Source organism: Acyrthosiphon pisum, chromosome A3 (assembly GCF_005508785.2).
Source record: "Acyrthosiphon pisum isolate AL4f chromosome A3, pea_aphid_22Mar2018_4r6ur, whole genome shotgun sequence".
Lineage (NCBI taxonomy): Eukaryota > Metazoa > Arthropoda > Insecta > Hemiptera > Aphididae > Acyrthosiphon > Acyrthosiphon pisum.
The window spans coordinates 3,468,411-3,489,068 of NC_042496.1; the positions used below are offsets into that span (position 1 = coordinate 3,468,411).

Here is a 20,658-nt window from a genome sequence, read left to right on the forward strand (position 1 = left end):
CTCTTCTGAACTCATAGAAGACATACTGATAAGCGTTAACACTAGGTAAACAAGTAAAATTATTATCACGAAAATATTCTATAGTTGTTACTGGATGACTCGTCGTGTCTTCGTACTGTATACAACTACTTATAATATAAATCTGATGTACGCGCGCAAATTTAAATTATTATTTTATTTGTTTTCATTAGAAATCGAGAACAATGTACATAGAAAGTTGTGGTACAAACTCAATTTAAAAAAATCGGGTAAGTGGGTCACTGTAATGGATGGTGTTAAATTTGAATTCAATCATAATATTATAATATATTTATATAGTATACGGAAAACGATTCTGAGCGGAGACGGTTTGTCAGCCTAGGATATATTTGTATATTATATTTATACAATTATACTTTTATTATTAATAATGTTAGCCGATAAGTTGAATCAATATTATTTGCATATTATCATATTTCAATATTTGTATGTAATAATATATACTTGAGAAATTTCAAGAACCCACGAATAACATTTTTAAATTACAATTAAATAACTAAAATCGTTACTCTTGGTTTTTAATATGTAATTTCGTCCAAATTTGAACATAAAATAACTATAAAAAAACTGTGTTTACAATTTTTTCAATATTTTTTGGTTACAGATAATCTACTTACGCGGAACCTTGTATTCAATTTTCAATCCTTACCTATAAAAGTTGAACATTTTATACGTTTTTAACTGCGACATTTTTAATTTGATAAATGTTGTCAAAAATTGAACTTTAAATGCTTACAAAAATAAATTGTGACTGTATTTTTAAAATTTTTCAAAATGTCCGTTAACAGCTCAAAACAAGTCAAATATTATGTGTTGTAAATTTAATAGTGTATATAAAATGCTAATATAAACATACTGTGAAAATGTCTTGTCTTTACGGTCATTTGTCTTAGAGTTACACCAAAAACCAAAATTGATTTTTTTGAAAACCAATTTTGTGTAAAAATTCCTGTTTTCCATACTTTTTTTTGCGTTTTTTCCGGCGCTTTTGAAAATTATTCGGAATTTTACACTTTGACTTCCGAAATTTACCAACTAGATTCACTTTCTCATCGAACAAGGTTCTGAAGTTGAAAATCGAAGCATTTTTTCGACTAGGTACTTATCGTGTACACAAACACAAGTAGTAAAAAAAATTTTAAAAAAAACACACATCGCTGTAAAAACAATACATTCATCACTTTGCCCAGAATCTAAAATTAGTTTACCAGAAGTTACAATAATTTTTAATGAGCGTCACTAAAAATTCACACAAGATGGACAATCTACTGCATGAATAAATGTTGCATGTTATGACGTACTTATTGATATACAAATTTAATCAAAATTATTTGGATGTAAAATAAATATTATTCAAATTAAATAATGTGAACATAGTGAACATAGAACTTACATTATCTTGATCCTAAATAATGTTCTCGTTATTTATTTTACAGAAATTTTATTTTTTTAATTTAATTTTGTTTGGAATTATACGATAAGTGTCTGGTCCAAACGATCATTCTTCTTGACATTTTTTATAGAATGCTTTCAGTATTTTCATTAATTAAACTTGTAAATGATATTTGATGATAAATTCTTCTAATATCTATTGAAATTCAAAGTAAAAACTAAATAAATAAACTAATATAGTAAATAGTAATAGATTTACTATGTACTTACTTATTATACCTATTATATATTACTTATTATATATCTTAATCTTATTATAACAATAACTGATTTTAAAGAAATGACTTGATAACTCTGCTAACACTTCAGTAAGAGTAGACACATATTTTAAGAAGCTCAAAGTAAAATTGAATACTATTTCTAATGAAGGATGCTGAGATTACAATAAAATAAAAAAAATACGTTAACAGGTTATTATGAACATTTTTTTATTATTATTATCAATAAACACCGATCCATTTATATTATATCACAATATCCTACAGCCTAAATATAAGTTAACAATATTTATTAACACATGGGTATTTTTTTAATATTTATAAAAAATAACATACAATATAATATATTACACTACTTATAGTAAAAATTACTTATTTGTATATGAGTATATGACACACCTAACTTCCGTTTATATCGTAACGAAAAATGAAAAGTATAATACGTAAAAACAGTGCTTAAACTTAATAATAGTATTATATGATATTACCAATGTTCCAATGTAATATAGCCAAATAATAAACAAACACAATAACTTTAAAGTGAACGGAAATTAGTACACAATAATAATAAAATGTTTATCATTGAGTTTTGCGTAAGACATAATATGTGACTAGAAATAAAAACATTTCCATAATTTCTAAAGGTAAAAAAAAAAAACAATATTATAAACAACATTTATGCAATATTATTATAATATACGTTATGTAGTGATAATATCCGTAACATATAATAATAATATTATAACGACAACTGCAGACATGCGTTACATTTGATTTGATATTTTTTAGTATTTTTCAACAAATTATAAATTCAAAATATACCTAACATATTATACATTATAGATTTAATAATAAAATGTCGCGAGAAAATAATATTATACAAGTTTTAAGTTAACATATTAAATTTTTTTTTTACAAACAACGATAAGGACATAACGATATTATAATCGCTTACGTTTATCCACATATTTCACACATATGCGTGGCCAAAACTTTGTGACCGTATTACGTATTCGCGCATCGTTTTCGCGCCAAGTGTCGGTGAAAAACGAATTTCCTTGTACGGAAGAGTCTCGTGTCGATTCGCACATCCCCATAAAAAACCTGCTGCCAGCTTTCGACGTGTGAGAAACTTAAAAATTAATACCTAACTGTACAATCGTGTCGATTATAAAATATAATAATATCATCGTATATACATGTCATACTGTATTGTAATGGATATAACGATAAATTGGAGTAAAAAAAAAAATATATATAATATAAGTAATAATTATAATACATAACATTTATGGTTAGCAGTGGTCTCAGAAACGATTCGTATTCAAGGCCGTATTCTGAACAAATTTTTCGAGAGTTGGTGGAATATAATTAAAAAAAAACTGATTATAAATGTTGACATAAGATGTTTCATCCAAGAACAATAATTTGGGGAGAGGTAATGCTTAACTCCCCTCCCCCAAAACGGCCTTGCTCATATTGTATAAAAGTATGTGATTTATGTAATATTGTCGATTATACTAGTTTTCGTTATCGTAACACGGAGCGAGGTTCTATAAATTTGGTCACGGACAGAATTTACAAACATATTATAATTATTAATTGTGTGGGAACGCGAGTGCGAGGAGTGACTCGTTCAGTCGACAAACGTGACGTTGAACACGGCCAACTCCATAGAGGCCACCTCCACTTGGTCGAGTCGGTCGACGGCGTCCATCGGATGCATACCGGTGACCGTGGTCCTGGCAATCTGCAGGCGATCGAGCCCGGCGAACCCGGTGCCCGGGTCGAACACGCCTCTGTCCCGCCTGAGCTGACAATCGGGTATCCGGTAGCCTTTGTCCACCCGGCAGTCGTAGCCCTTCCGGTGCAGCACCATGAGTGCAGACGGCGACGGGAACTGCTGGAACACCGGGTCGGTGTTGGTCCGGAAGTTCATCAGGTGCACGTCACACGGTACCGGCCTGTCGATCATGGCCAGTCCGGGGTGAAGGTGGTGTTCGGCGTCCGGCTCGACGACAAAAACGTCGGCCGGGTACAGAAGGCTCTCGGACAGCTGATTGGCCACCAGACTGGGGTTTGACACCCGGTCGCCACCCTTCGAGCCACTTCCGTCATCCGACACCGTCTCCAACAGTATCCAGTACTTGGTGAGCGTTGGCTTGTTGTCCACCACCCCCTCGCCCATACCCCTCGAGTCATCGTACAGCGTCCGACGGTCCAGCATCAGCTCGATCCGGCCCGGTTCCCATCCAGCGGCGCCCTGAGCGTGGTTAACCAGCACGGTCAGCCGGTGCCGGTCGTCCTCGATGTACGCGGTCGTCGTAGTCGGATAGTAGTTGCCCTCGATGCCCACCCGCTTTACCGTCACCCGCTTCTGCATCTGGAACCCGTTGGAGTCCGTGTAGATGACCGCCGGCTCGCCGTTGGCGATGCCCGACGATAACCGCATGAACAGCTCCGTCTCCCGATTCTTGGGCGGCTGTTTGAAGTCCACCACGTTCTCCACGTACAGGCCCTTGCTCTCCACGCCCTTGCCGTGGTACAGTCGCACCCTGTGCGTCACTATGCCATAGACGACCGTTATTTCGGACGATATCGGTCCGGACGTTATGATTACTGTCGACGGGCCGGGGTAGTCGTCCAGCACCTTCTTCTCGGTGTCCCGCAGGTTCGGGTCGGGCATGAACAGGTACGCGCCACTGTGTAACTGTGCCGCTTGGTAAGCCGCGAAGTCGATGTTCACGTACTGCGACACGCCCGTGCTCTTGTCCACGATCGAGCTCAACAGGCCCGTCTTGCCATCGAACAGCACCTGAATGTGATCGTTCTCCAGCTGGACGTCGCCGAGCCTCATGGGGTTGACGGTGAACACGGAGTGTCCGGCGCAGTTTTTGCAGTAGACCAGCGCCAGGCCTTCCGGGTTAGGCGCTTTTTGGATGGTAAACGTGGTCAAGCTCAACGGTTCCAGCACGGCGACGAACACTAGCTCGAAGCACACCTTGGACATGGTCAACGGCTGCTCGGCCGTATCGCTCAGGTTCCACACGGGGTTTATCTGGTGCCGGACGACTGACCCGTCGCTATCCACCACCCGGACGTTGGGTTCCGACACCAACACCTTGATGGGTTCCGTTTTCCGGCGGGCGAGCGGGTTGAACACGATCACGTTTCGGGGCCGAGACTTGTCGATGTTCAACGCCAGCCTGTACGTCGGCTGGTCGTACGTCTGCCGGTCGCTGTCGGGCACGACTATTTTCGCAGACAGCGGTGCGCCCGAGTCGCCGGCCTTGGACAGCAGACACTGGACCGCGAAGCTTTGGATCGAAGCGCAGTTTTGGATGCCCTCGAACAGCTTCAGCGCATAGTCGTTCATCACGAACGCCTTGGACGTGCCCGTTATGGCGTCGTGATGCTGGAATAGCGCCAAATTCTGTCTGGCCTTGGTCAGTTTCTCGTAGTTCCGCTCCAGCAGCCTGACCGTCTGGAGCTTCTTCCGCCGGGCGTCGTTGACGGCAAACGTGTACAGGATTTCCGTCGACCTGAGCTTGCTCTCCAGCTCCCGGTCCAGCACCTTCCAGTATGGCCTGGTCGTGTAGTATCCGCTCCAGTAGGCCGGCCGGCCCTCGGAGAACACGTCGCTATAGACGAAAAAATCGCCGCGCAACGTGGGGAACTGGCCGTCGCTCCTCGCCCTCAAAGCCCGGAAGAAATCCGACGGCGTGCCGAAGCCCACTTCCGCCCCATGGTATCTCTCCTTGTTGGCGTTTATGAAGTCGAACAGCTTCATGTAGTTGGTGTACTGCTGGTCCCACTCGGTGTCGTGGTCGTACCGGAAGTCGTCACCCAGCGGTATCAGAGCCACGTTGTACGGCGACACTGAAGCCGTTCGGCCGTATTGGTCCATCAGCACGTCGGCCTTCTGCTTCACGTTCTGGTCGTCTATGAATACCGCCAGTTCCGAGTAGTCGGTAAACTCGCCGGGCACCTTTCGAAAGTCGTAATTGATGCACACCTGTAAAAACAACATCGCGCGTTAAAATAATATATTATACATTTAACCATAATGATAATATTACCGCGTATCGATAAAAATGATAAACGATAATAACTGATGGAAATTCATCTCCTCTCTCACGTACCTGTGGATGAGGACCGCAAGAGCTTCTTATCGAGTATATGGAAAACGGCATGTTGTGCACCAAGGTGTCGGTGTGACCGGTCCGGTCCCAGTTCTGCCTCCACATGAAATCGCCGTTTTGCGTCCTTGCAAACCATTCCTTCCACGCGTAGTGCAAACGCTGGATGACCGTTCCACCGGTGACCTCGGACTTTTTCAGCAGATAAGGCACCGTTGGACCGTGTCCAAACGGGTCCACTGACCATCCGGTCTTGATGTTCACTCCGAGGTTGTTCTTCACCCATTGGTGACCTACACGGGCAAACGAAAAACATGGTAAATAAGGGCTGATTATTGCTATACCTATTGTGGGCATTTGATAAAACTGTTGATATACAAAATCGTAGAATATAAACGCGTAAAATATTGCAAAATTGCATATCCCATCGAGTTATTGTCGTGGTTTTAAAAAAAAATTTTATATAGTTTTATATTATTACACGATGGCATTGTGTGCATTGGACCAAAGACGTTGGTACATATTAAAGTATATCAAACTTGATTTATCCGTGGACCGTTTTCTATTCTACTTTATTTTTCATTAAACATTGTTGTTATATATTTTTATTTTGTCTTTGTTGACATCTGAATGTGAACAAAATTTAATTTAATGACTAAAATAATAATCTTCTCTTTGTACTCTGTACAACTATTGATCTTTGTTTAAAATAATACGTAGTAGATATCTATATAGAAATTCCGTTTACAGATATCTGTTGTCACAGAAAACAAACAAAATAATATTCTGACACCTATGCAGGGATAGTGTCAAAATACAAATTATTTACATATATATTGAAAGCACATCAAACACTTTTTTTTTTAGAACTTCCATTCCCACGCGTGTTATTTGCTATCAAAACTACGATTTTATTATATTATAGTTATAATTATTATTATGAGTGATCTATAAGCAAACAATGTTTCATTAAAAGTACGACTGAATTTAGAATAAAACATATTATTAACTCGAGTATACAGAATAATGAAGTTATGGATATCTACCTTTAATAAAATAAAAAAACTAAACTAATATTTACCATCAAGAAAAATATATTCAATTTATTATTCCAACATAAAGAATTGTTGTTAAAATAGCATAATTTGTTTTGTGTGCAAATGTTCAAACAGTCCTTAATATATACTTTTTTTTATCAGATTTATAATAAATTATCGCTATAAACATATAATATATTTATATTATTACCTAAGAAAATAATTCTATCGAAGGTCAGAAAATCTTACAAATGTATTTTATTGTACTCAAACAATCTAGAATACACGAATTCACTTTTTTTTTTAAAACCTATCTGTAGATTTTCTTGAAAACGACATTTTGAAGTTAAGAATATTAGTTTTTCCATAATCCCACTTTCATACGCACTGTTTTGGTATTAAACTTTTGTTGGGTTGAAAGATTTGGCTTTTATAGAAAAATGTTATTGATTTTAATGTTACAAACAAGGTGTAGGTATAGGAAAATTATTAATATTTTACCAAAACATAATAATTATATAAATTATATGATATAATTCCTAGCAAATTTTTAATTTAGGTAATATTAAAAGTGTTATAAAATGTTATAAAATGTATCCTGATGTATGTTATAAGTGAAAATAATATCTTTATACTTCCAACTAATATTTTTTTATTTAGAGTATTATTAAGGGTTATAGAATATAATATTTTAGTCGTTAAAAATGTTGTTGTGATTTTTGGTTTTTAGTAATAATTGTATACCTATACTTAAGAAATACTTTAAAGAACTAAGGAATAATCTATAGGGATAGTTATTAGTACTTTTCTTATATACTAATATTATTACCTGATTATTATTTTTAGGTATTATTATTATTACTTATTATATCGAATAAATGTTTGTCAAGATTTTATGTTCGAATACCAATTATTAATATTTAAATTTATATCAAAAATCATCAATCCAGTGACGTCACATTATAATAAAGTCTTTGCGATGGTACCAGATTTGTCATTGTTAGTAATTACTAATTACCCATTACTTTATAATATTACGGTTGTAGTATTGTCATGATACACATTTCACACACGTCACACGCAACATATTATTCTAAACACACACCGTCACACCGACTCGCACATTTCTCTTTGGAATAAAATAATAATTTATTGTTATCAATTGAAAAAATAAATACATTTCGAAAGTGAGACGTATACGAACGAAAACGCACCTCAGACAGTTTCGGGCGGGTTTATGACTCTATATAATATAGTCAAACAAAACTCGTTAACAAAGTTCACGCACGTAATAACCCAGTTAAATACGTCTGTGGGGGAGGGGGGGGGGTCGTGCAGTTTGTCGCGCGGGACGCGGTGCAGCTTTATATTTTCGACCGTCGCGTGCCGGTCGCGAATTTCACCTTATTTAACACAATAATCGTATAAGGTATAACAATAATAATGGTATAGTAAGTTGATCAACGATTTTCTTGAGAAGGGCTTCCGTGATTCGATAATGGATTACGGCCGCAGTTCCGGTCTTAATTAAGCACACACACGCACAAACAATAATATAATGGAAGCGTTTCTCGCAATTATTCTCTGCGCCCTCGTCTTGCGGACCCGTACACACGTACTATTAAACATAATATAATATATATATATATATGTATATATATAGGTACCTGCAGTGGTGCTTTCAGACACCCCCTTTTTGCGTGTGCGTTCGTACCCATATAACGTCGAACGCGACTCGACGTTTTTAACAAGCTCGCCGACTATTATTATCGCTCCGAAAGAGCTTTCGAGTGTCGTATAGCATTGTGCGTGTGTGGGTGTGTGTGTGTGTGTGTGTGCCTACCTGCCTCGGAGGGTCCTAAAACGAAACGGCTGCAGTCGACGGCGTATACAACACGAATAACGCACGTATATGTATGTGGGTACTCGTCGCTGAAGTATACGCGTGTGTTCGCGTGTACATATATTATATTATTATACTTTTGAAAGTGACGAGAACGATACACCGCCAACACTGTATACACACAATACTATGTATATATAACGAATGAATATTTCTCGTCAAAAGTGTTGTCGTTTGGTTTTCTATATCGATCATCGACGATTCCGGAGTGGACGCACGCGGGACCTGACCGATCGATAATTTATTGTACATGTGATACACCGCATCGCGACAATACCCTGAAATACCTAATTGGCTACACGCAGGGTGTAACGGGAAGACCTGACAAAATCTGCCATACTTAAACGTATATGACAAACATTTTGGAAATAAAATCGTTAATAAACAACTTAACAAATATACTCATGTCGAGAAATTCCCAAAAATAATATTTTTAAAAGAGTGGTATTATGTTCTAAATTAATTAAATATTGATTAGATCAAAAGTTATTTAATTTGTCTGGTCTTCCTGTTATAGTCTGTATAGGTATATAAAATAATATATACAATAATTACTGTAGGGGCTTGAAAATATTAAACCTAAAAGGGTGGGCTGGTAACCTAATTAATATGTTTCACGAATTCCGTAAATTGCTACTTAATAATGACCGGAGTTTATTTAGTAGCTTAGTGTCATAATGTTACATCGTCTGATTTTTTTTTCAGCTTACGTTTTGCATCCCTCAACTTACTTTTTGATACACCTATATAATACCAAATCAAACAACGCACCCTCAAATGAATTATATTTTTTAACCATAATAATAATAATAATATGCATTACTTTATTTATAGTTTTCGTGAAAACAATATATTACTACAAATTCTATTATATAAAACCACGCTATTTATACTCATCTAGTCGTAGTTGAAAAAAAAATATTTTTATAAGATGAAAGAACGTATACACAGAGTATTTCCGACACTTTAATAACCCCTCCTTGTTTTGCGCCCCTTTGTGCCCTGTGAGCGTGTAGCATACGAGTGAAATGAAACTATATAATGACTCTCATCATGTCTGGGTAAAATAATTCTGAATTTGAAAATCATGTCCCGGACGCCATCACTTTTAATCATGTACACCTACCTAGGTACTGTATTATTGCTATTGCACGCGTTTAGTGTAGGTACATATAATCAGTGTTTGGCAAGTTCTTTATAAAAAGGAATTCGTTCCGTTCCTCGTTCTTTTTTTTAAAAAAGGAATTCGTTCTGTTCCTATTGTTCATTAAAAAAAATAAAAGAATTCATTCCTTTGTCGTTCCTTTGGAAAATGAACGAGTTCGTTTTTTAGTTCCAAATAAAATAAAAATTATTATTTAATTATTAATGTTTTTTTTTCATATTATGCATAATTCTTTAATTTTAATTTATAATTCATAATACTACAAGTTAGGTACATATTTTATATTTTTATGCAATATATTATTAATTATTATATATTTTGAGATTTTCTTCAAAATTAATGTTTTGGCTAACATACGTCGACTGTCTTAACGTCGATATTCGATAACGATCACTAATTAGGAATATACATTATACACATTAAAAAAATATATCTTAATTTAAATTTTTACATACTTATCTGTGTAAATTATTGGAACTAGAAAAGAACGAACAATTTTGTTATTTTTCCTTAAAAAAAGAACTAGTTCATTTTCTCGTTCTTTTGTTATAAAAAGGAATTCGTCCCAGGAATCCGTTACTTTTGGAACTCGTTCCTTCCAAACACTGCATATAATAATATTACCACTGTAACTCGTACCGAGGTATATAATAATATATGCAGGTTAAACCATTGCTATTATAATATTATCGTCAAGGAGGATTTATACTGGATGATTTTTCTCCGGTAGAGTCAACGTTTTATTCGGAGCAGCGATTGCATTGTATAATAATATTGTTATTATTATATTATAATATCGTATGATATTATTCAGTGTATTATCGCATAGCGCGTTATGAGCCGATATAAAATTGTGTTGCGTTCGTCCGGTCTTGGGTAGGATGATTTACTCGCGGGATGATCGCAATAAAGAGTCTACCGTGGAATAATTTTTTTGGGTTTCTATAAATAGGTAGACGCACGAGGTGTACGTATATTTTTTGTTGAACAGGACGCAATAGCGGCGATCCATCATATTATTATTATTATTATTATTATTGTACTCGATTACTCGAACCGATTATCTTATATACGCCACAAAGTCATAACTCTCTCTTTATCTAAAATGCACCGTCTCTCTATATACACACGCAATGGGACCGCGTCCAAAATATATGAATAAATAATAATCCTCCGAGCAGCAGCTGACAAATCGTACATCGAACTACATACTAATACATATACATATATATATATATATATTTTTTTTTTACTTATCCGGAGAATCACGACCGGAGAGACGGTAACGGAAACGCTACATGATAATAATAATAATAATAATAATAATATTATGTATAGTGTTGTGTATACCTTGTGTATACACCACGCGTATGGCCGAGAAAAGAAATTATTCCGCGGCGGTGTCGTCCTCTAGAGAAATCACTCGCCGCACACAACTCGTGGACCGAATTAAACGACCGTGCTCTGTTGTATAGTAAACACAATATAAAACCGTCACCGTCATCGCGGTGAATACAATGCGAGAACCTCCGACTTGAGAGAGAGAGAGAGAGAGAGAAAGAGTGAGAGAAAATAACGAATGAATAATACGCGCAGGATTGAGACTTTAGATTAAACATTGATTAATTCGTGCGTAGTATAAACGTATTTATTTAAAATATATACCAGATACCTGTGTATAGACAAACTTATATAAATAACACAAGTTGTACTTTATAATATGTGGTTCAATATTATTATTTCATCGTCGTATCGATAAAGTTCACTTGCGTGTTTATATAATATTTTATGTATATTATACTTTGATGTTATGTTATTGCCTACCTAATTTATCGTTTCTAAGGGAGTCCTGCAATAGAGCACAGTAATGGGTTCGTGCCTCTCCGTCTGGCGGGATTTATATGACATTAATATTGTGTTATTGTTGAACAATAAAATTATTATGTTGATCTATGTTGATTTATTATGTTTTTACTAGTTATCATTTTACCATATTAGAACTATTTATTTTGATTTTGCCATCAATTTGGTAATTTTTTATTTTATTGAAATTTGAAATTTAAAATTTAACTATCTACATCTTACAAGTATAATAATTTTTACAAATACGTATTGCATCCAGTCTCGCAATTACAATTTTGAGGCCCAGGTTCAAAAAATTTTTAGAGGCCTTTTTAGTTTTTACTGAGGCATTGGCGGAAATAAGAGGGGAGCTTAACCACCAAATATAAAAGCCCCCTCCCCCAAAAAAAATAACTATAAATTAATTTTGGATGTGTGGTAACCAAGCTCTTTTCTCACATTGATATATAAAATGTTAACCCCCCTGAAATTTCTTATATTTACTTAAGACAGAAACAGTGGCTGACAGGAACAGACATTTTGAAAGTTCATGTATCCAACAAAAGTGTCCTACCCACTTATCATTTTTCTTTGTTAATTGCAACCTATATAATAAAAAACTGTCTAACTACACTTGACTATAATATTCAAATAATATATCATTATAATATTGTATCTTAAATATTGATAAATAGTATATACTAATAAAAGAATAAATTCACTTATCATAGGTACATTTACTACATTAATAAATGGCATACATATTTTTATCTTAGAAATTAAATATTTAAATTAATCAGGAAATTCCATATTTCCATGACAGATAAAGTATATTAAATTTAAGATAGGTAAAAATGAATGAATCCTTAAAGCACATTCAAATAGAAAAAAATCACTGTACAATTAGAAAAAGGTGGACAAGTGGGTGTTGCTCCGCTGTATAGTAGATTACAAGTGGGTCACTATAATGGATGGTGTTAAATTTGAATTCAATGATATAATATCATTGTATAAGATAAACGATTCTGAGCGAAGACACTCAGTCGGCATATAATATTTATTTATTTATTTATTTATTAATTAATTACGCCCAAGATGAGCAAAAGTTACAGTAAATAACATGTACAATAAATTAAATTACATAGTTGATAAAGAATATAGTAAACCTGGTGGATCATGAAAAAAAATCAAAATTTGTAAATTTATTACAGAACATACACATACGATTTAAAGGGCTATATAGTAACTGTAATTCTGGCGGTGGCAGTCGATATGAAATAAAGAGTGATTTCGAGAGTTGAATGTAGGTACTTACCTTAAATTTAATCTTAGTTAATAGATCAGGCCAATCATGTCGGTTATTAATAAGTTTATATATATAATTAACATCATTAAATAATCTGCGTTTAGATAATGGATTACCATGTATATTCGATGATATAATTTTATTGATTTTTTTTGAATTTCGAACTTAAATTAATTTGCATATTTTCGTGAATTTTACGTTTTTTGTCAATATAAAAGCTTATAAAAAAAATTTTAATTTTTTCATCTGACTGAAACAATATATTATGAGCCTTAATTAAATGTTGAAGCTTTTTTACCCAACAAATTGTATTGATATTTATAGAATAAAAAACTAAATAAATTGGAAACTGAAAATGTCCGTAAACAACTCAAAATTTTTTGAAAATGTTATGGATATGTATAGAAAATGCTAATATACACATTCAGTAAATATTTCATTTATCTACAATCATTTTTTTTAGAGTTACACTAATAACCAAAATTGATTTTGCGTAAAAATTCCCGTTTTTCCTATTTTTTTGAGCCAATGAAATAGGACCTATATACTTAATATTTATACACACGAAAATACAAAATTCAAAATGATTGAATTCTTATATTTGATTTTACAATTGTATTATGATATTATGTATGGTAATGGTAAAATCCGAGGCCCCCATATATAGGTACATTGCGAGGCCCATCAGGCGGTACTTCGCACCGTCTGCACCTGCGGTAATTCCGGCACTGATTGCAGCGTGTATCAATCAAATTAGAATACCTTTAATGATAAATATTATATTTTAGTATATAAATTACAATTCTCAGAACTAAGTCTAACACAATTACACAAATAATATTATTATAGCAAAAGCTTAGTGATAATATACAATTACGGATAGCCGTCTCTTTCAGTCCTTCCCTTATTATCATCGAAGTCAACTGCCATTTACAGAGCAGGCAACGTTTACAAAATAATATTATCACAGTTTATATGTATATATAAGTTTGTAATATGTATATGAATACAAATGTAAACATTTCCTGCTTTAGACCGACCGTCTAGTTGTTGTATATAATATATCTACGAGCAAAAGTAAAGTTGTAATTATAGTTGAGAGTTGACACTATAATCAATTTTAGATCGGACTGCTGAATTGTGCAAAATAGCTGCAAGTATCCAAATAGTACGTATCTGAAATTATATTTACGAGATCTAAATATTTTGTTTGGAAAATACTAGGAAAATCTTCACGCCGAACGTCAAATTTAAAAGGTGTTGACACGTAATAATCCGAGAAAACTTGCCAGTAAGTACGCTGAGATCGTTTTAAATCGTCGGTGCTCGAAGCGTCCTCCAGATAGGGAAGAGGAACTGACCCCGAGGGTAGTCGAACCCCGCGGGTATCGCATGATATTAGGTATATATTGTATTATCATTATTATTATTATTATTATAGTATAAGGACGTTTTGTAATAATAAAAATAATAATAATGTACGAATCCTCGCCAAACACAAACCGCGAAAGCCGAAATATAATAAGTATAATAACTCTCCGCGGGCTGTAAGTATATATACTGTTACGCCCATATAATATAATATAATATACGCCACACGCGAAAATATTATACTTACACATATATAATATATACGCACAAAAAGCTCGGCTGTGCATGGGCGAAGAGAACAATGCTGTGGCATAATAATAATAATATAATGTATGGCGTTCGATGTATAATATTTGGCACGTCGGAGAGGGATCGCTGCGCTATCGTAATCTACCCGGCCGGGTTATGCAAACAACCCCCTGCAAAAGGGGTGGCGGTGACGAGAGCTGCTGCAGAATCTCGGCGGCGGAATAGTAATAATAATAATAATAATATTATATTATATTGTGTGTGTATATATATATATATATATATATAGGTAGGTACGCGAGATAAACGTGTTATAGGTACTCGAGGGGGGGGGGGGGTGTATTCGCGATCGGTCTCGACACGAAGATTTCGTGAACACACACGGCGCAGGGTTCAGCCCGTGTGGAGGGGGTAAAAATACGCGAGTCTGATATTATTACGACTTACTGAATATCGTGTAATAATAACGATATGCGTGTAAACACGCTGTATACACCGTAGTCATCCATCAACCATGAAATTCACGGTCTTATGATTTCGCGTCGTCGTCGATGCAGACGGACAGGTTGCGGCTGGTTGTCGTGTAGGTAATATGTTTATGGCGCTTATATACCACCGGCTGTTCGTATGACTCATATGGTTATATATATATATGTGTGTGTGTGTGTGTGTGTGTCGAGTCGACGGCCCGAGACCCGAACACGTGTGTAAATGCGTTATTATAATATATTGTTCGCATAATTATATCGTCTTTGTTACAATTATTTTTTATCGCCACATACAACCGCATTGCTATCACGAAGTCTGATCGAAATATTATGTAATATAAAATTTATTATGATCGACCGGTGCATGCGTCTCAAATGTACATTGGCTTTCGACTCAGAGGAACGATCATCACTCGTTTTCGTGTTGACATTATAATATATATTAAATAAACGAAGGTGTATTATTATAAAAAATATCGTAGGTAACAATATAATATTATAATGATATTTTTTTTTCACAGATATTAAACGAGTATACATTACGTAAATAGCATTATTAATCCGCGGAGTGTAATTGATCGACGCTAATGTTCCATCTTCCAGCGAAGTGTGGTAAAATCGAATATTAAATCTAAACCACCCCTAAGCCATTATATGCCGAGCGCTCGTCCAAATAAGCGGCGTTCTAATGATAAACGATTTTTTAGTGTATATATATTTTGTACAACACAACGATTATATGAAACTTGTGTATAAATATAAGAATCTCTAATTTTTCACCTCCACCCTTCCTTATTATAACGACGAAAATAAAAAACAAAACGCGGTAGCATATTATTTCCCATTAAAATAATGTACGCGAAGTGATTGCACTTTGAGCGCGTTCCGCGGAGAAGTCTAACAAAGTGCCGTTGCCGTCGTCTGTGTTAGAGCTCTGTCGTTCGGAAAAGCGAGTAAAAAAAACGTGTACGCACGCTTAAAGAGGGTATTATAGCAGTACAACAGTTAGTAATAGTAATAATAATAATGGAAACAAAAAAAAAAAAAATGAACGGAGTACCCTACCTACGCTACATAGCTGCGGAACAGAGGTTCGAGCGGAACGACGGCGACGACGACGACGAGAAGACGGAAAGCTGGAAATTATTTGAGTTATTAAAAGCGTACTCGAGGAGACGGTAATAAATTCATTGTGCTTTTGTGCATTTAAGTCGGGGAACGAGCGTCGAGGAGGCGGTGTATATAACTGCCGCGTCGGGATCGTGACCAATAATAATATTTGATTAGAGGGGGGCAATCAGTTCCGAGCTCAAAGTCTATATTGAAGGGACGCACATTTAAAATTGTACGAAATAAATAAACTGAAACAAGTGTAATGAAGGTTGCGTGTGAAAGCGAGAATAAATTGTTGTGAAAACTAATTGTAAAAAAAAAAGTTGGTCGATCTGCTAATGTATTTTTTTTTTTTTTTAAATCTTATTAATGTAGTCCGCAATTTGACCAATAAGTTATATATGAGTTTAAAACAATTAACTATTTTGTATATAATATTATGTAAATTATTTTAAAACTAAAAACGCGAAGAATGTCTTGAAATTATATATAGTGAAGTTAGATGGGTTTATGGCTGGTAAAAAGTGTCACAATATAAGAATATATATTATTATTATACAAGGTGTAACAGAAAGACCTCACGAAAAAAAAATGATTCTACTTAAACGTATGACAAAAATTGTTAAAATTATATGATGAGTAAATAATTTAAGAAGTATACTTATGCATAATACTTATTATACATGTCAGCAAAATCTCAAAAAAAATATTTTGAAAAAAGTTATTACGTTCCAAATTCATTTAATCAAAAAAATTCTAAAAATTAAACTACTTGACTTAGATAAATGTTTTGTTAATCAAAATTATTCTTATAATCAAATTCATAAATTGGCTATTTTAATATATCCAAAAAGATTTAAATCAAAATATAAATTTTTTGATTATCAGTGTTAAAAAATAAAAAAACTTATTGTACAATATATGTGTAGTGACTATAAATTAAATATATATAAAAAAATATTTAAATGTTGATCAGAACAAAAGTTATAACTACTAGAACACGAAAATTCTAATATCCTTGAAAAATAAATAATTGTTGGAAAATGATCAAAACGACGGTTTGAGAAGACAGAGAAATTGAATCTTTGTATATTATAATATACAGTCTAAATATAGAGTCACGAAATGCTATAAAAACGGAAGAAAATCATTGGAAATTAGATTTGAAAGCAATTATCATTATAAGATGACATAATACAAGTATACTGCAATATTATATTGTGCGTTTGTGCTGCGAACGTATATAAAAGGAGGAAAACGGTTTTCACGATATTGACGAACTTAATACAATATAGAATGGGATCAAATCAAAGAGGACAATGTTCAGTCGAGATCTCGACCAATTTCGCGCACAATAATATAATAAGTAAGTAACTATAACAGCGATGAAGTGTACCTATCTATATAGTTGTTGTTGCATGGATGGACCGTTTTATAATAATATATACATATAATAATAATAATGTCATTAGGTAATTTTGATTTATTTCATTGTAGTAGTAATGATAGTAAACAGATATATGGTTTAATTTAAATATTCATAATATTACCAATCTTTATACTACGAGATTATTGTTATTATTATATTATTATTAATTTTACTTTTTATTATAATATACAAATTGATTCTCACATACTGTAAAAGCTTTCTTTTCTCTATGAAATTATATTGTAACTGTTATATTTGTACATAATTTTTGTAAATGGAGTTTTTTTCTCCGTAAATAAATAAATAAATATTATAACGCCTCGTTGTATGCGTTTGCACTGATGTTAATGTGATTTCGCTATATTATAATATTTCATTACCTTCGATCAATTGATCCAACATGGCATAGATGTGAGTCGTAGCCTCGTCAGTCATCACCCATCCACCGGTGGTGATCTCCAAACGTCCTTCCGCCAATAACCGCTGGACCACTTTCTTTTTCGTCGGATGTGCGCTGAAAAAATACCACAAAAACAATAAAATAACGTACCTTGCGTCGTTTAAAGAGGAAGTTGCTTTATAATATGTACCTATGTACCTATTTATATATTTTTTCTCATAAAAACTATACAGATTAGTATGATCGAAAACTTATCGAAAGCGCACGGGCTCGCCATTTAAAGTTTGAAGAAAACATTAAAGTTTTTTCACAACATTACCTGCTATGCGTATTCAATAAATTTACAAATTAAATGTTTGTCAGCAAAACAGGTTTTTTAGAAAAAAATATTTGGATACCAACCCGTGGTACTTACGGAATTATAAATTGTAATGAGATAAGTTGAAACTATTTTTCAAAAAGTGTCACGAGTGCAATACAATTAACGTTCAAAACTTCTGTATGTACACACTATATACAGAGTGATCCATTTACATTTGCTGATTTTTGTATTTAAACAATTTTTTTATATTCAAGGTTTTTTTTATGAGGTTCAATAAATACTCTACATTGACACTGTGTGCGTTCTACAAATTTTTTCTTAAAAAATACAAAAATCTGTGTAAAAAATATCTCCGTGATGGACTTCGTCCTGCGCTGTATTTGTAAGACTGTAATACTTATATTATAATCTATAGATGGCTTCAAAACGTCTTTTATTATCACACGATGATATCAGTTTACTTTATCCACCATAATATAGTGCGTATGAGACGAATTCTTTTAGTGATTATTTACACCTATTTTGGGCTGAAAAACGTTCTGTTTCAGACTTATTAATCACAGAAACCGTATATAATATACGAGGATTTTGCACCCTTTCTCTAAATTTGAATTTTGATTTTTATCAATTCAGCAGTACACCAGTTAATATACGAATATTTGTTTTTTTCATATTAATTTCAAATACGTACTACCATTTCGATTTTTGAAATATAACTGTGATTCCTACAAAATTATCACGTACAGTTTTAAATTTATTCCATTATCCGGCTATATTTAAAAACATATTGTACCTAGTGAAATGAGAATTTATAAAAATGTGTAAACACGGATTGGCATGACCTTTTGAAAAAATTGTACCAGAGTATTCATACAATTTGATTTAATTAATAACCGTGCGCACCACCATACAAATTACAAGCTGTGTTTTATGTTTAAAAAATATTAAACGACGTGTCAAAATTGATTTAGGAGACAATATTAAGCACGTAAAATGGTTTTTACATTTCGAGTTTTTTCTGTGTACTGCAGCATCATCAATAATATATTTTATTAGTGTCGAACTTTAATGAATGTTTCCAATTAAATAAATATTCGTGTCAGATTATGGGTAGGTACCTATGTATAGTGCGTGTACACTATTTATGGTATATATAATATTATGGTCATGGTGTATTGATGTGTTGTACATAATTTTTGTTATGTTACACTACGCGGACATGGAACATATTATGCAACTTGTGTTACAATAAAAATATATAAAAGTTACCATTTTGATAAAAACACGATTAATATAATAATTAATATATTACACAAACGGTAAACAGACCGAGTTATAATTTTACAGAAATCGATTGAAGAAAAATAATCATAAATTAAAAAAATGGCAGCAATCAATTTCTTCGAGTATTCTAGCTATCAATAATATAAATTATAATTCACATAATAAGTTCCGATTTTCTGTGTGAATTTTAAATAATAAATCGGTGGGAATAGGTATATAAAATGAGATAGTTTTTACTTCAAGCATAATAATCTTTGCAGGATTCTTCGACCAATACATCATCAAAGCGCATGTGTAGGCACGAGAAATAAGTTAGCGAGAGAAAAAAGCTAATCCACAATTGTACTCGTGGGAACAATAGTGTATTTATAGGATGACCTCTATGCCTATAAAAATATATATATATGTCTACTGCTCGAAAAGTTAGTTTCTATTCGGTGTGCGGGTTTTTTTCCCCTCCGACAAGAGATTTATTCGTGCAAAACGCCCGCAGTAGTTTTTTCGCAATGTTTTTAATTACTATACACCTAACGTTATGTTTCGAAAAGGTTCGCTCGGAACGAGAAAATCTTCGAAAACTTCTTCCTCGGCGATTCTGACACTCGCGTAAGTATTTTGTATAATATTAACGACTATACCTATATTATTATATTAAGACGATCTATCTTTTGATTTAACAACATACCTAATAACCTGATGCGTGTAATATAAAGCCGTCATAGTACAACACACAATAATAAATTATTTCATTGTGACATAATATTATTGTTATTGTCTTCTTAAAACGCAGCAGCATTATATTATATTCGTGATACTTGTAATTTTTTTGGTACGATTTTTCAAAATCTTGTCGTACTTACGATATTTCGATATACTCAGGTCCATGGGCGCAAATATGGGG

General features: G+C 33.8%; 1 protein-coding gene across 1 annotated transcript in view; it reads right to left on the minus strand.

The window, feature by feature from the left end:
• Positions 1 to 2,904: 2,904 nt before the first annotated feature.
• LOC100159877 (alpha-mannosidase 2) overlaps positions 2,905 to 20,658 on the minus strand; it is a 191,154-nt gene continuing 173,400 nt past the window's right edge. The window contains exons 4-6 of the mRNA XM_029491149.1: positions 18,132 to 18,265; positions 5,852 to 6,141; positions 2,905 to 5,724 (exon numbers count right to left, since the gene is read on the minus strand). Coding sequence (XP_029347009.1) covers positions 3,346 to 5,724; positions 5,852 to 6,141; positions 18,132 to 18,265 — 2,803 coding nt within the window. The 3' untranslated portion in view covers positions 2,905 to 3,345. The remainder of the gene's footprint in view (positions 5,725 to 5,851; positions 6,142 to 18,131; positions 18,266 to 20,658) is intronic.